General features: G+C 35.8%; 1 protein-coding gene across 2 annotated transcripts in view; it reads right to left on the bottom strand.

The window, feature by feature from the left end:
* Positions 1-15,482, bottom strand: part of PPP2R3A (protein phosphatase 2 regulatory subunit B''alpha) — a 221,397-nt gene that overhangs the window by 51,282 nt on the left and 154,633 nt on the right. For both annotated transcript variants that reach the window (XM_032630859.1, XM_032630857.1), the window contains 2 exons: positions 14,843-14,891; positions 14,294-14,383 (listed from right to left, as the gene is read on the bottom strand). In XM_032630859.1, coding sequence (XP_032486750.1) covers positions 14,294-14,383; positions 14,843-14,891 — 139 coding nt within the window. The remainder of the gene's footprint in view (positions 1-14,293; positions 14,384-14,842; positions 14,892-15,482) is intronic.

The raw sequence follows: 15,482 nt of genomic DNA, 5'->3' as shown, positions 1-15,482 counted from the left end.
CTTAAATTTGACTGCATACAAAATCTGTTATGTTTTAACTTTTCCTCCTGTCACATTTTATGTTGTTGATGTCACAATTTATAACTCATGGATTGTGTATTCACTATAAAATTATTGTAATTACAGTTAAATTATTTTGCCTTTTAACTTTTATAGCAGAGTTAAAAGTGATTTATGCATCATCCTTATAGTATTAAAATATTCTGAACTTGACTATATTCTTACTTTTACAGTGGGTTTTATAATTCCTATGTTTTTATGTTAGTTGGCATCCTTTAAGGAAAGGTTGAAGAACTCTCTTTAGCATTTCTTGTAAGGCAGGTCTAGTGATGATAAAGTTTTTATCTCTCCTTTATTTCTGAACTATAGCCTTGCCAAGCACAGCATTTTTGGTTGACAGTTTTTTCTTTCAGCAGTTTGAATATATCATGCCACTCTTTCCTGGTCTGCAAAGTTTATGCTAAGAAATACAGTGCTGGTCTTATAAGAGTTCCCTTGTATGTGATGAGTTGGTTTTCTCCTGCTGATTTCAAAATTGTTTTTGACTTGAGAATTTGATTGTAATGTGCTATGGTGAAGATCTCTTAATATTTTTATCTATTTGAGGTTCCTTGGGCTACATGGATCTGGACGTTCATTTTCTTCTCCAGATTAGGGAAGTTTTCTGTCATTCTTTCTTTCAATAAGTTTTCTGCCCTTTTCTCTTTCTTTGTTCCCTCTGGGACTCCCATAATGTATATATTGTTTATTTTCATGGTCTTCTGTAAGTCTTGGAGGCTTTTCATTATTTTTTCTCTGACTGGGTAATTTTAATTGACCTGTTTTCATGCTCACTGATTCTTTCTTTTGTTTAATTGCTCTGTTGTTGAAGCTTTCTATAGAATTTTTCAGTGCAGTAATTTTGTTCTTTTGTTTTAGAATTTCTGTTTGGTTCATTTTTATGATTTCTCTTTGTTGAACTTCTCATTTTCTTCATGTATTGTTTCCCTGATTTTGCTTAGTTGTCTGTGTTCTTTTGTAGCTCACTGAGATCCTTTAAGATGATTATTTTGAATTCTTTGTCAGGCAATTCACAGATCTCAATTTCTTTAGGGTACGTTATTAGTGTTTTATTTTGTTCCTTTGATTGTGTCATGCTTCCCTGATTATTTGTGATTCTTGTCACATTGCATTGGTGTTTCTGCCTCTGAAGAAGTAGGCATTTATTTCAGTCTTTACAGATTGGCTTTGGCAGGGAAATCCTTTCAACAGTCTCCTTATTCAGAGATTTTGGACAGGTTGTCTAGTGGGGGGTCTGTGAGCAGGTTTACTGCTGGAGTACTTGGGTAGGCTGCTCAGGTACCTGGGTCAGCAGGTGAGTGGGGCCTGTGCCTGGGTCCATGGGCACTGATGGTAAGAGGTGGGTCTTGAGCCTGATCCTGTAGGGACTGGCCTAGTGCTGGGATGGGCCTGTGGTACCTAAAACCTGAATCTGCAAGGGTGAGTTTGGATCCTGGGTCTCTGGGGGTTGGCCAATTTTGAGGTCTACTGGGGTTTGTTGGAACCTGGGTTTCCAGGGTTGGTTTGGCATTGGGATGAGTCTGAGGCCACAGGGGCTGGCTTGGTGCTGGGTGAGTCTGGAGGATGGGTCGGCAATATCCTACCTGGAGTCTGGGGTTGCAAGGGCTGGCCTGGTGCTGGGGTAAGCCTGGAACTCGAATACAGGGTTGAGTCTGAAGCCTGGGGACACAGGGGCTGAATTGGTGCTGAGGTGGGCCCAAAGGTTGGGTCTTTTGGTGCTGCCCTGGAATCCTTAGCTCTTGTGAAGGTATTTTTGTTCATGGACAGTTCAATTGGTATTTCTGTTAGGGGATGAGCAATGGAAACTTATAACTCACCATCTTGCTGCCATCACTCTCTTATGGCTGAATTTTAAAAGTACCATGTAAATCTTATATTTCAATTTCTAGTTATGTTGGACTTTTTAGATTGGCTTTCTAATTTTCATATCTTGTCTCTATATTATATTACTTCAATTTTGGGGTTCTTTTTGGGAGGTCTACCTAGCTTTATCTTCTGAACATTATTTTTTCCTGCTATCATAATTTTGATTTTCCAGAGTTCTTTTTTTGGTTCCACGCTGTTTCTTTTATAAAAAGTACCATTCTGTTCATTTTCTATGAATTTCATTTTTTCTCTTATCTTGAGGCTACTAGTAACAGTGTATTTGTTGTTTTTGCTGAAGGTTTCTTCTCCCTGAATTCTGTTTCATCCAAGTTACTTTCCTCCCACTTCTATCTGTTTGGTCTCTATCTTTTATGTAAGAAGCTTTACTTAGGTATTTACTGATCCTTTGTTCTCTGCTCATATTTAAGAGTAGATGCTAAAAAGCTGACTGGAAGTTCTGGCTTATGGGTTTGTTGACTCTGAGCTTTGCTGTAAAATGATCTGCCTGGGTTCTTTCCTTGGGGCTGAGCCAATGTCAGATTTTCAGGTCTTTATTCGTGGGCTGGCCAGATTCTCCAGAAAAGCATCTTTTTGTCTCCTGCCTAGAGGTTAAGGACAGGTTGCCAAGATTCTGAAAGTTGAGTAAGGAATGAAGACTGGGCATCTTATCTTTCAGTAAGCATACACTCATTTCATCTGTTTTCAATATGGTAGCCCTACCTTCAAGTGTGCTCAGTGCTCCCCAGTCCAGAGGCCCTCTGTTTTATACTCTTGAGGGAATAAAGCACCAGTCTCCTGCCTGGGTAGAGGAGATGATCTGGAGATCAGCTGTTTCCTTAAAGAAACTTTCTATAAACTCTCCTCATTTTTGGTTCTATCTTTATCCCACCCCTACTTCCAATGTTCCCGGTACCCCAAAGTCCTGAATGTTTGGAGGTTTTTGCGATATATCCAGTTGCTTCTTTGTCTTTTCCTATGGTGGCTTAGGTTTCAGGTAGTGTGCTAAATTTTTTTACTTTCTGGTTTCCAAATCCTTATTTTTTTCTCCTTTTTTCCTTTGTTATTATGGATTTATTCCTTAAAAGAATCTCTGTACTGTCATTTTAGTGGAATTTCAAGAGGGACTAAAAGTACTATATGTGGGTAAGTTGCTATCTTCATTTAGAAGCTTACCCACACTCTACTATGGCCACTTTATCATTTAGCAATGTCACTTACAGTAGCAAGTATAGCCATGTCACTAATTCATCATAGAATATGAAGCTAATAGCATTAATTGGTAACAGGGAACAATATTTTTCTATAAAGAGCCACTGATTCACGGTAATTTAAAACTTCTCAAGAGAAGGTTCTAAGAGACTCTTGGTTAAATTACCATTTGTAGGCCTTAAGCTATACTGAGAAACTCTATACACTTAATGGTTTTAAAAAATCTCTTTTGAGGAGAAAAAGGTGAAAATAAGTTATGACTATTAATTGTTTTCAAGTAAGCCACACTAAGATCTGTAATGCACCTGTATTCCAAAAGATAAAGTTTACATTACTGCAACAAATTAAACTGTAATACTTGCAAAATTCTTTTGAGAAATCTATTTTTAAAATTGTACCAGCTTGATGTTTAACATTACCATCAAAGAACAGAGGAGACATTCACTGGAGCCAATGAACATGAGGTAATAGAGTTTGGCTGTCATATCACATCTACTCTCAGGGTTTTAATATTGTCCCACTTTGAAACATGATTTCATGATTTGTGAAAAACCTTGAGGAGACAGACCTGATATCTTGATTGTGAGAAAAACCTTGAGGACACAGACTTCATGAGCAGAGGGCAACAATGAATGTGGTAATATGTGGCTCTTTTGCCACTGTTTCATTACTTTTTAAGTAATAATGTTTTGAATAGTACAGAAAGAAGCAGTAGACTGTCCTGTGGTCTTTAAGGCCTCTTGGTGTCTTGAAATTCCTTCTTACGTATCTTAGGATAATAGAAATTAGGACAATAGGAAGGAAGTACCTCTTGATTTTGGCAATTATCTAATAGGACTTTAGTGAAAGGCAGCTTACTTTACTAAGAAATATAAAGTCAGTTGCATTTTCAATTAAGAACTAAGATAAAAGAGTCTATAAAACAAATAAAGCTAAAGCATATACTTCAGTTCTTTGTAATAGCTCATAAAAGAGAATCAAAGCTAGAACACAAAGAAAGAGACAAATAAACTGCCTCAATATTTGCCAAAGTCACATAAGAGCTGCCTTTAAATATAATGTTTCAAAGAATATTGTGTGGTAGATGAATCTGATGTAATTCTGTGAGTATTAGCATAAAAAGGATCAATGCACAAAGAAGAGAAAATGTTTTAAGGCTCAGAGCTGGCAAAATAAAATAATATACCTCAGTAGATAGCTATTTGTCCCCGGAAGTTTAGAAGCAGGGGCTACTGGATGGTTAAATACGACATGTTCAGAGGAAATTTTCTTATTGAAAATAATACATACTCTCTGAAGTTTTTTCCAATGCAGATTTAATTTTTTTTCTTTCCTCTGTTCTTTTTAACAAAGGTAATATTTTCTTAGGTCTAGAAGTAATGACTATTCATTGCAAGAAAACTGGAAAACAGAAAAGCACACAAAAGGAGTAACTACCCAGAGAGAACCAGTGTTAAAATTTTGCTATATTTGCCACCAATTTTTGGTTTTAAAGCATAATTATATTCATTAAAGATTGTATTTGTACAATTATAGAATAAACAAGATTACCTTTTGGCCTTGTTCTCAGGCTGAATGAAATTAACTTCTAGACCAGAAATGTCTTATCCCTGATATAAACTCCTATAAGCTATTGCAGAAACAAGTTACGGGGAACTTTGTTATTACTTAGGGATTAACTAAATGTATATTCCTTTGCATATTCAGTATACATATTTTAGCACCTACTACCTTCAAGGGCACTGGCCTAGTGTCCTCAGACATAAAGATGAATGAGATAGTTGCTGGAGAGGACACCTAGTCAGAAGACCAAGGCAGAAGCAGAACGTGATAAACAGCCAGACCAGAGGGGTGGTTAAAGGACATACCAAAAGAGGGTTGGTTGCAAAAGCCTGTCCACAAAAAATAATCTATCCAAAGACACTTTCCATATCTAACCCTGACAGGACCAGGCACAGGAAAGACTCAAGATCACAATTTTTTACGTAGTATTTTACACAGCACTTATCACACTTCAGTGAGTATATTACTTCTTTCATGAAATACATTTTTTTCTACCCATGTCATTCGTAAGCCATAAATCTGATTTCTACTATGTTTTAAATAAGTGATTTTGATGTATACATATTTTCGTCATTACTTTACAACAGTGAGATTTAACTGTCTTCTGATCACATTCTGCTTTTGTAAGATAATGTGAAGCACTGAGAACAAATACTCTGGGTGCCTAGTAAGTGCCAGTAGAAGCCAAGGAGACAAATTAGGCCAATGCCTAATTTTGAGTCTCTTAAGCAATAAGGAATTTCAGGACACCAAGAGAATGCTCTTTTAGGGATTCCATAGCCTAGCTGGTAAGAAGACAGACATGCAAACATGCTGTCTCACATGATAGGCCATACCTTTAATTGATAAACAGTCCAGAATTTGGAGTGATACAGACCTGGACTTGAATTCAAGCTAGGTCACTTTGTAGGTGTACAATCTCTCAGAGCGTCTGTTTCCTCAACTGTAAATGGGAACACTGACACCTAAACTCATAGTGATATGAAGATTAAACAAGCCATCACATATGCAACAGTTGTTACCTGGCAAAGAATAAGGCCTCAGCAACATGTTAGCTGTTAGGTAGGAGAAAGGCAACATGCAAGGCAGAAAAGGGGTACAAAAGAAAGCTTTTGACTTAAAAACCTCTTTTGGCAATATTTCTATAAGTAAAGATCCAGTTATGTATCTTGAGATATGTAAAGTTGATCTGAAGGGTTCTGCTTCTGGTAATGATGAACTAAGTGTTTTGGATTAACCCTCCCACTGAGAAAATCTGCAGTAAAAATCCTTTTTGAAGGCACTGGACTATTAACAGGGCAGTGAAGAACTATGGTGTCCAGATGAAGGAAATCCAGAAAGGAGGAGCCTAGCATTTGTGACCATCTTTCCCTTGGGGCATCTGCTGATTTTGGAAGAGGGGCCGGGCCTGAGAGGTTGAGAAGTTGAGCTTTCACTTGCTAGTATTCTGTTAATGATTTTTGGGTCTATCTTCATGAGGGATGTTGGTCTGTAGTTTTATTTTCTTGTATGTGTCTGTCTGGTTTTGGTATCAAGGTAATGCTGGTTTCATAAAATAAGCTGGAAATTGTTCCCTCCTTTTGTATTTTCTGGAAGAAGTAGTACAGAATTTGATATTTCTTCTTCAGATGTTTGGAAGAATACAGTAGTGAAATTATCTGGGCTGAGAGATTTCTTTTTCAGAAAGTTTTAAACTATGAATTCAATTTTCTTTAATAGATACAAGACTATTAAGGTTATGTATTTCTCCTTGGACAACTTTTGTTAACTTGTGACTTTAATGGAATTGGTCCATTTCATTTAAGTCACCACATTTACGTGTGTGTGTATGTCATTCATAGTATTCCTTTATCTTTTGAATATCTAATTTCTCCTGAAAAATTCTTTTGGACCCAAGGATTATTTAGAATTATGTTGTTTAATTTCCAGTCATCCTTCTCTTATTGATTTTTACATTAATTCCATTATGGTCAGAGAATATACTTTGTATTATCTCAACTCTTCTTTTTAAACAGCTTTATTGAGATATATTTCGCATATCATACAATTCATCCATCTAAAATGTATAGTCAGATGCTTTTTAGTATATCCCCAGAGTTGTATAACCATCACCACAATTAACTTTTATCACATCCAAAAAAGAAACTCCATACCTAGTAGCACTTATACATCATTCCCTGCCCCACCCCTGCCTCTCCACGTCCCTCATGGCCTAGGCAACTACTAACGTACCTTCTGTATCTATAGATTTACCTATTTTGGACAACTCATATAAATGTATTCATACAATATGTAGTCTTTTGTGGTTGATGTCGTCTTAATCTGCATAATGTTTTTAAGATTCAACTGTTATAGTATGTAGTACTTCATATTTTTTTATTGCTGAATATTAGATTATATGGATATATCACATTTGTTTTTCCATTTATTAATTGATAGACATTTGGGTGTTCCCATATTTTGCCTACTGAAAATAGTGCAGGTCCCGTCCCTATCCTTTTGTCTCTGTTTATTCTTTTTTCCTTTTGCCCTACCCAGGTACATGGGGAGTTTCTTGCCTTTTGGGAGGTCTGAGGTCTTCTGCCAGCGTTCAGTGGGTGTTCTGTAGGAGTTGTTCCACGTGTAGATGTATTTCTGATGTATCTGTGGGGAGGAAGGTGATCTCCGTGTCTTACTCTTCTGCCATCTTCCCCCTCTCTGAAAATAGTGATGCTATGAAACTTGTATGGGTGTACAAGTTTTTGTGTGGATATGTTTTCATTTCTCTTGGGTATATTCCTAGCAGTGGAATTTCTGGGTCATATGGTAACACTATAACCATTTGAGGAACTGTCAGTGTTTTCCATAGTGGCTGCTGCATTTTACATTCCCAATAGCAGTGTATGAGGGTTCCCATTTCTCCACATCTTTGCCAACACTTGTTTATTATCTGACTTTTAATTCATAGCTATCCCAGTGGGTGTAAAGTGGTATCTCACTGTGGTTTTGATTTGCATTTCTTTGATGACAGTGATATCAAGAATCTTGTTATGTGCTTATTGGCTGTATAGGTATCTTCTTTGGAGAAATGTCTATTCAGATCCTTTGCTCATTTTAAAATTGAGTAATCTGTCTTTTTATTATTGAGTTGTGTTATTTATATATTCTAGAAACAAGTTATGTATCAGATATATCATCTAAAAATATTTTCTCCCATGCTGTGGGTTATCCTTCATGTTCTTGATGTTGTTTTTTGAAGCATAAATTTTTAAAATTTTGATGAAGTCCAATTCATTCATTTTTTTCTTTTGTTGTTTGTGGTTTTGGTGTCATCCAAGAAACTGCATCTAACCAAGGTCGTGAAAATTTACTCCTATACTTTCTTCTGAAAGGTTTTATAGTTTTAGCTCTTACATTTAGGTCTGTGATCCATTTGAGCTAATGTTTTTGTATAACATGAGGTAGGGGTCCAAATTCATTCTTTTGCATGTGGATATCCAGTGTCCAGCACCACTTGTTACAAGACATTTTTCCCCGCATTGAATTGTGACTTAAGATCCTTGTTGAAAATCAATTACCATAAATGTGAGGATTTACTTCTGGACTCCTAATTCAATTCCATTTGTCTGTATGTCTGTCTTTATTGCTAGTATTATATGGTCTTTACTTCAGCTTTGTATATTTTGAAATCAGAAAGTATGAGTCCTATAATCTTATTCTTTTTCAAGATTGTTTTGGTTACCCTGATCCTTTTGTTTTTTCATATGAATTCAAGATTCAGTTTTTCCATTATTGCAAAAACAACAACAAAAAAGTAGCTGAGATTTCGTTAGGAATTGTTTTGAATCTACAGATCAGTTTGGGGAGTAACTGCCATGCTGACAATATTAAGCCTTCTGATCCATGAACATGGGATATCTTTGTTTCATTTAGATCTTCCTTAGTTTCTTTCAACAATATTTTATAGTTCTCACGGTGTAATTTTTATGCTTCTTTTGTTAAATTTATTCCTAGGTATTTTATTCTTTTTGCTGCTATTATAAATGGAATTATTTTCTTAATTTCATTTTTGGATTTTTCATGCACAGAAACAACTGATTTTTGTAAACTGATATTATGTATTTTATCAATCTTGTAAACTGATTTTGTAAATTGAAATTAACCTTTATTAAGTTCTAACAGTTTCTTGATTGATTTCTTAGGATTTCCTGTATATATTTAAATTGATAGTTTTGGGGACTTCCCTGGTGGCGCAGTGGTTAAGAATCCGCCTGCCAACACAGGGGACACAGGTTCGAGCCCTGGTCCAGGAGATCCTACATGCTGTGGAGCAACTAAGCCCGTGTGTCACAACTACTGAGTCTGCGCTCTACAGCCCGCAAGCCACAACTACTGAGCCTGTGTGCCACAACTACTGAAGCTCAGAAGCCTACAGCCCGTGCTCTGCAATGAAAAGCTTGCACACTGCAACAAAGAGTAGCCCCCGCTCGCCACAACTAGAGAAAGCCTGCACACAGCAATGAAGACCCAACACAGCCAAAAATAAATAAATTAAAAAAGTTACATGAAAAAATAATTTTCCTTCTTCCTTTCCAATTTGTATGCTTTTTATTTCATTTCCTTGCCTGATAATCCTGTCTAGGATCCAGTGTTGAATAGAGCAGACATCCTTGTCTTTTTCCTGATCTTTGGAAAATAGCATTCAAACTTTCACCATTAACTAGTTGTTAGCTGTAGCTCTTTCATAGATATGCTTTATCTGGTCAAGGAAATTCCTGTCCATGTTTAATCTGTGTTGTTTTTTTTTTAAATCATGAAGCAATATTGAACTTTTTCAACTGCTTTTGCTGAGACTACTGGGCCAATCATGTGGTTTTTATCCTTTGTTCTATTAATATGATGTGTTACATTGCTGGGTTTTTAGATGGTAAACTAACCTTGCATTTTTGGGATAAGTCTCACTTAGTCATGGTATATAATCTTTTTCATATTTTGCTAGATTAAGTTTCCTAATTTTGTTGAGTATTTTTGTATCTATATTCATAAGGGATAGTGGTTTACAGTTTTCTTGTAATGTTTTGTCTGGTTTTGGTATCTGGGTAATACTGGCCTTATAAAATGAATTTGGAAGTGTTCCTTCCTCTTTCATTTTTTCAAAGAGTTTGTAAAAAACTGTTATTTTTTAAAAGTGTTTGGTAGCATCCTTTAGTAAAGCTACCTCAGCCCGGGACTGTTTTTCTTATTAAGATTTTTAATTTCTTCTTGAACCAGTTTAGTAGTTTGGCTCTCTCTAGGAATTTGTTCATTTTGTCTGCTACCTAATTTGTTAGCATAAAGTTGTTATATATAATATATATATACTATAATCCTTTTCATTCCTTTATGGTCAGTAGTCATGTTCCCTCTTAATTCTGACCTTAATAATTTGTATGTTCTCTTTTTTTCTTGATCAGTATAGCTAAAGCCTTAACATTACTGATATTTTCAAAAGAACTGACTTTTGGCTCCATTGACTTTCTCTACTGTTTTCTTATTCTCTCATTTATCAATTTTAATCTTTTTTTTTCCTGTTTGCTATACTTCATTTGCTCTTGTTTCCCAGCATCTAAAAGTGGAAGGTTAGGTTATTGATTTAAGACATTTCTTCTTTTTCAATAGATGGATTTACAGTTTCATCCCATAAGTCTTGGTATACTATGTTTTCCTTTTTGCTCATCTTAAAGTTTTGGTATGTTGTTCCTTCATTTTCATTCATTGCAAATTATTTCCTAATTTCCTTTAGGTATGCTTCTTTGATCCATTGGTTATTCAAGCAGTGCGTTGTTTCTGCATATTTGTGAATCCTCAAGTTTCTTTCTGTTAATTTTATTCCATTGTGGTCAGAGAACATAATTTGTGTAATTTCACTTTTTATATTTTTTGAGGCTATTATATGGTCTACCACATACTCTATCCTGGAGAATGTTCCACATGCTTGAGAAAAATATATTGATATATTCGGCTGTTCTTAGGTGGGGAGTTCTATAGATATGTGTTAGGTCCAGTTGATTTATAGTTTTGTTTATAGTGCTGTTCATGACTTTTAGTTCCTTGTTGATCTTCTTCCTGACTGTCCATCACTGAAAGTGGGGTGCTGAAGTCTCCGAATATTGTTGAATTATTTACTTCTCCTTGCAATTCTGTCAGTTTTTGTTTCATGTTTTTAGGGTTCTGTGTTGTTACGTGCATATATAATTGTAATGTCTTTCTGTTGGATTGACCCTTTTATGAAATAGAATGTCCTTGTCTCTAGTAACAATTTTTGTTTTGAAGTCTATGTCCTCTGATATTTATACAGCCACTCTAGGTTTCTTATGATTGTTGTTTGCATGGCATATCTTGAGCCTTCCTTTTCCTTTTTTCCCTCCTTGTATCTTTAAATCTAATCTGTGTCTCATATAGACAGCACAGAACTGTATCCAGAAAACGTGTTTTTTTTTTTTTTGACCCAGTCTGAAAATCTGCGTTTTGATGAAACGATTAATCCATTCACATTTAATGTTATTATTGTTATAGTTGGACTTATGCCTGCCAATTTACTTTTTGTTTTTTATGTGTCTTTGAGTTTTTCCTCTATTTTTCCTTTATTGCTTTCTTTTACATTTAAGTGAATATTTTCTAAGTGGGACACTTAACTCTTTTAATGATTTTTTTTTTACTATGTATTTTTGAGTTAATTTCCTGCTGGTTGCTCTAGGGCTTACCATATACATTTTAACTTCTTAGAATTACTTCAGATTTATACTTAATTCCTGTGAGATACTGAAACGGTACTCCTATGTAACTATTCCCTCATCCCTCTTTTTTATGCTATTGTTATGTATATCACATCTCTATATACTACAAACCCAATAATATATTGTCCTAATTATTATAGTATATAATTTATATTTTTTAAAGAAGCTGATAGAAGAAAGGCGAGCAAGTATATATTCATGTTTGTTATATAAAGTTTCTTTATTATCATTTATATCATTTGTTCCTATGGGATAATAGGAGGAAAAGATGGGAACTATTTGAGGAAAGCTTTTTCATAATTAAGTAAACATGAAAGATAAAAGATTGAAATTGAGAGCGTTAACAGAACACCAAAAAGGCAAGAAATGGAAAGATGCACAGCCTTCAAACCTTCGGAAATTTAGGTAATTAAAACCATCTAGGGCTTCCCTGGTGGTGCAGTGGTTAAGAATCCACCTGCCAATGCAGGGGACATGGGCTCGAGCCCTGGTCCGGGAAGATCCCACATGCCGCGGAGCAGCTGGGCCCATGTGCCACAATTACTGAGGCCCAGGCACCTAGAGCCCATGCTCCGCAACAAGAGAAGCCACCACAATGAGAAGCTCGCGCACTGCAATGAAGAGTAGCCCCTGCTCGCTGCAGCTAGAGAAAGCCCGATGCAGCAATGAAGACCCAAAGCAGCCAAAAATAAATAAATAAAATAAATTAAAAAAAAACCATCTAAACATTCGAAATAATGAATTAATGGTAAATTATAAACATGCACACTTACTGGCATAGAAATATACTCTTACGTGAAGAAGTGTATCACAAAACTGTACACTAAATGATACAATGATTTCTCACTTGGTGCAGAGAGAAAGAGAGAGGACGAGGAGTGAAAGGAGGGGATGGAGGGGAATGAGGAGGGAGGAGGAGGAGGAGGTAGGAGGACATATACCTAAATGTTAACTATGGGGTAAAGAATTATGAATGAATTTTATATTAAGGTTTCTGAATGTATGTATTTTAAAATTTTTAATGCTTGATGTATATTTGTGATAAAATGATAAACTTAAAAAATTAATCCAGCAGAAATGAGCAAAAAACATGAAAAGGCAAGTCACCTAAGATGAAATAAAAATGGCCCAAAATGTATGAAAAAAATTCAGCTTCAGGACTTCCCTGGTGGCACAGTGGTTAAGAATCCTGCTGCTAATGCAGGGGACATGGGTTCAATCCCTGGTCTGGGAAAATCCCATGTTGCTTAGAGCAACTAAGCCTGTGTGTCATAACTACTGAGCCTGTGCACCACAACTACTGAAGCCTGCATGCCCTAGAGCCTGCATGCTGCAACTACTGAAGCCAGCGCACTCTAGGGCCCGTGCGCCGCAACTACTGAAGCCTGCATGCTGCAACTACTGAGCCTGCGTGCTGTAACTACTGAAGCCCACGTGCCTAGAGCCTGTGCTCCGCAACAAGAGAAGCTGTCACAATGAGAAGCCCGCACAGTGCAACAAAGAGTAGTCCCCACTCGCCACAACTAGAGAAAGCCCACATGCAGCAACGAAGACCCAAAGCAGCCAAAAAAAAATTCAGTATGTCTTAAAAAAAAATTCAGCCTCACTAGCAATCAAAGAAATGCAAAAAAGATAATACTGAATTCTTATCAAATTCGAAAATATTTTTAAGAGGAAGATACCTAGTGTGAATAAGGGTTATAGAAAATATGCTCAATACTTTGTTGATAAAGGTATAAAATGATAGTTCTTCTGAAAATCAATTTAATAGCTTTTATAAATGCTCTTAAAAATGTCTACACCCTTAACCTAGCAATTCCTTTCCTGCGGAATTTATTTTAAGGAAAAATATAGTGGATGTTACAACTATTTAGCTAAAACTACTAGAGGATATTAGGAGATAACATTCCAAAGGATTAAATCTAATCCTATGGAATTAATTAACCTACATGTCCAAAGAGAATGTAAAAGTTTATATGAAAAAGACTGTACAACACATACCAATTTTTAAGTCTTTTTCTGAGTGTTAGAATTATCAGTATTAAAATTTATTTTCTTCTGCTTTAGCCATGTTTTCTAAGTTGTCTACATGAACAACAAATTACTATCTTTGAAATGGACAACATGCTGCCCATGAAATAAATTAGTTTTATTTCCATTTCAATGATTTCCAAACCATATATCCAACATTTAGATAACTTTTTGAACTAACATGCAGACAGCTGAGTCAGTAATACCAGCAGGCAGCATCAGGGACTGCAGACTCTCCCTCCCTTGGTACTGAGCAGAAGCTATGTGCAGGACACTGTGTTACACAAGCTAGGAATAAAAAGAAGAGAGGGACACAAAAATCTATGTCTTTCTCTTCTTCTTGTTCCTAGCTTGTGTAACACAGTGTTACAGAGGTGTAAGAAACAGATGGATAAACTCACAGCGATAAATCAAGGTATGCCAAGGAAAGGGAGAGATGATTCTAACCGGGAGAATGAGGGCATGTTCTCATATACTAGTCATCCACAGTTTGCTCTTCTTTCCTCTCCAATTTACTACTGAACAAGGAAGATCATGAAACAACTAAAATCCACAGCATCTATTCCCATATTCCATATAAATGCTTAATATCCTTCAGGGCCAGCTCACATGCCACTTCACCTTTGTTTCCAGGGGTAAGAGCACTTCTCTTGATACACTGTGGCTGTACATTCAGTCTGAGGGCAGAGACTAAGTCAAACCCATCTTGGCACCCCTAGTTGAGCTGGCACTCACTCGTATACATCATGAATTTTTTAAGCTTTGCTCATGTGTTTAAAATCTTGGCAAAGGAAACTCAGAAGTCATACCTGGTGGGGTTCCTTTTGTCTTCCTCAGAAATCAAAAACCAAACAAAATCTGCATAGCTCATTCTTCCCTCTTTCTGTACTGTTTTTCCCCTGAAGAAAACACATGGTTATAAAGTTTCCTGAGCAATTACTCAGATAAATTTAGTACTATGAGAGACTAAGAAATAAAGTAACATTTCTTTGGAAATTAAGTTAAAAAAAAATAGAATGCTGGAAACCTCACAAAGGGCAACCCCTTGCACTGCCTATCTTATTTTCAAATGCCTAGAGGATGAAATCAGAAAGTATTTGTAGATATGAAGAAAGAAATCTGGTTTCTAATTTGAATACAAATAATCAGCAGGTTAAATACTTTTACCTGTATTTAGATAAAGGACTAATGCCCATATATTAAAGAATTACTGCCATCTTGTATGAAGCCACAACTGCATGTTTTGTAGGGTATTATTTGACCTACAGCACTGACAAATTATGCAGGAAGCCTTGCTAAAATGACATTGTTAAAGTATTACTTGTACTTCATTTTAAAACTCAGATGCTTTTTCTTACCTTGTTACTGCCCCAGAGAATATCCTTTCAATAATCCTGTTTGATGAAGCTAAATGTAAATAAAAAGTACAAAGCTAGTTAAAGCATGCTCCAAAAGGCAATATTTTTGGCAAATTTATTTTCAAGTAGCCACAAGCTAAAACTTAATAATCTTCCATGATGAGAATATGAGTAGTTAAATTTTTACTTATGTATAACATACTTCTTGAAAGCAGGAATTTGAGATGGCTTACTCTATCAATCAATCAATCAATCATTTAAAAAAGAACAGGCAAATGGATGTGCCTGACAGCTGGGATATATTAATATAGTTGAGCATCGAATTGGTTCCAAATATCCTGACAACTAAGACAAAAATGTACAAAATTTGTATTGATCTTGTTATCTAATGAGACCAGACAACTTTTCCCCTAAAACAAGACAGATTTTATCCTAGCATTAAATTCAAGGGGGGGGAACTGATTGTTGGGGAATTTGAGTAAAACAACGGAGAACTGCTTTTCAGGTAGAATTTTATAAAAGATACTAAAACATACCACAAATACTTTTCTTATATTCTCATCCTATAAAAATCCAGGATATAACATGATATAACATACAATTTTTAAATAAATTCCATCAGTAAGTTTTATTCAGAGGG

This window comes from Phocoena sinus, chromosome 4 (assembly GCF_008692025.1).
Source record: "Phocoena sinus isolate mPhoSin1 chromosome 4, mPhoSin1.pri, whole genome shotgun sequence".
NCBI classification, from domain to species: domain Eukaryota; kingdom Metazoa; phylum Chordata; class Mammalia; order Artiodactyla; family Phocoenidae; genus Phocoena; species Phocoena sinus.
This window is presented reverse-complemented; position numbering and strand designations above follow the sequence as displayed.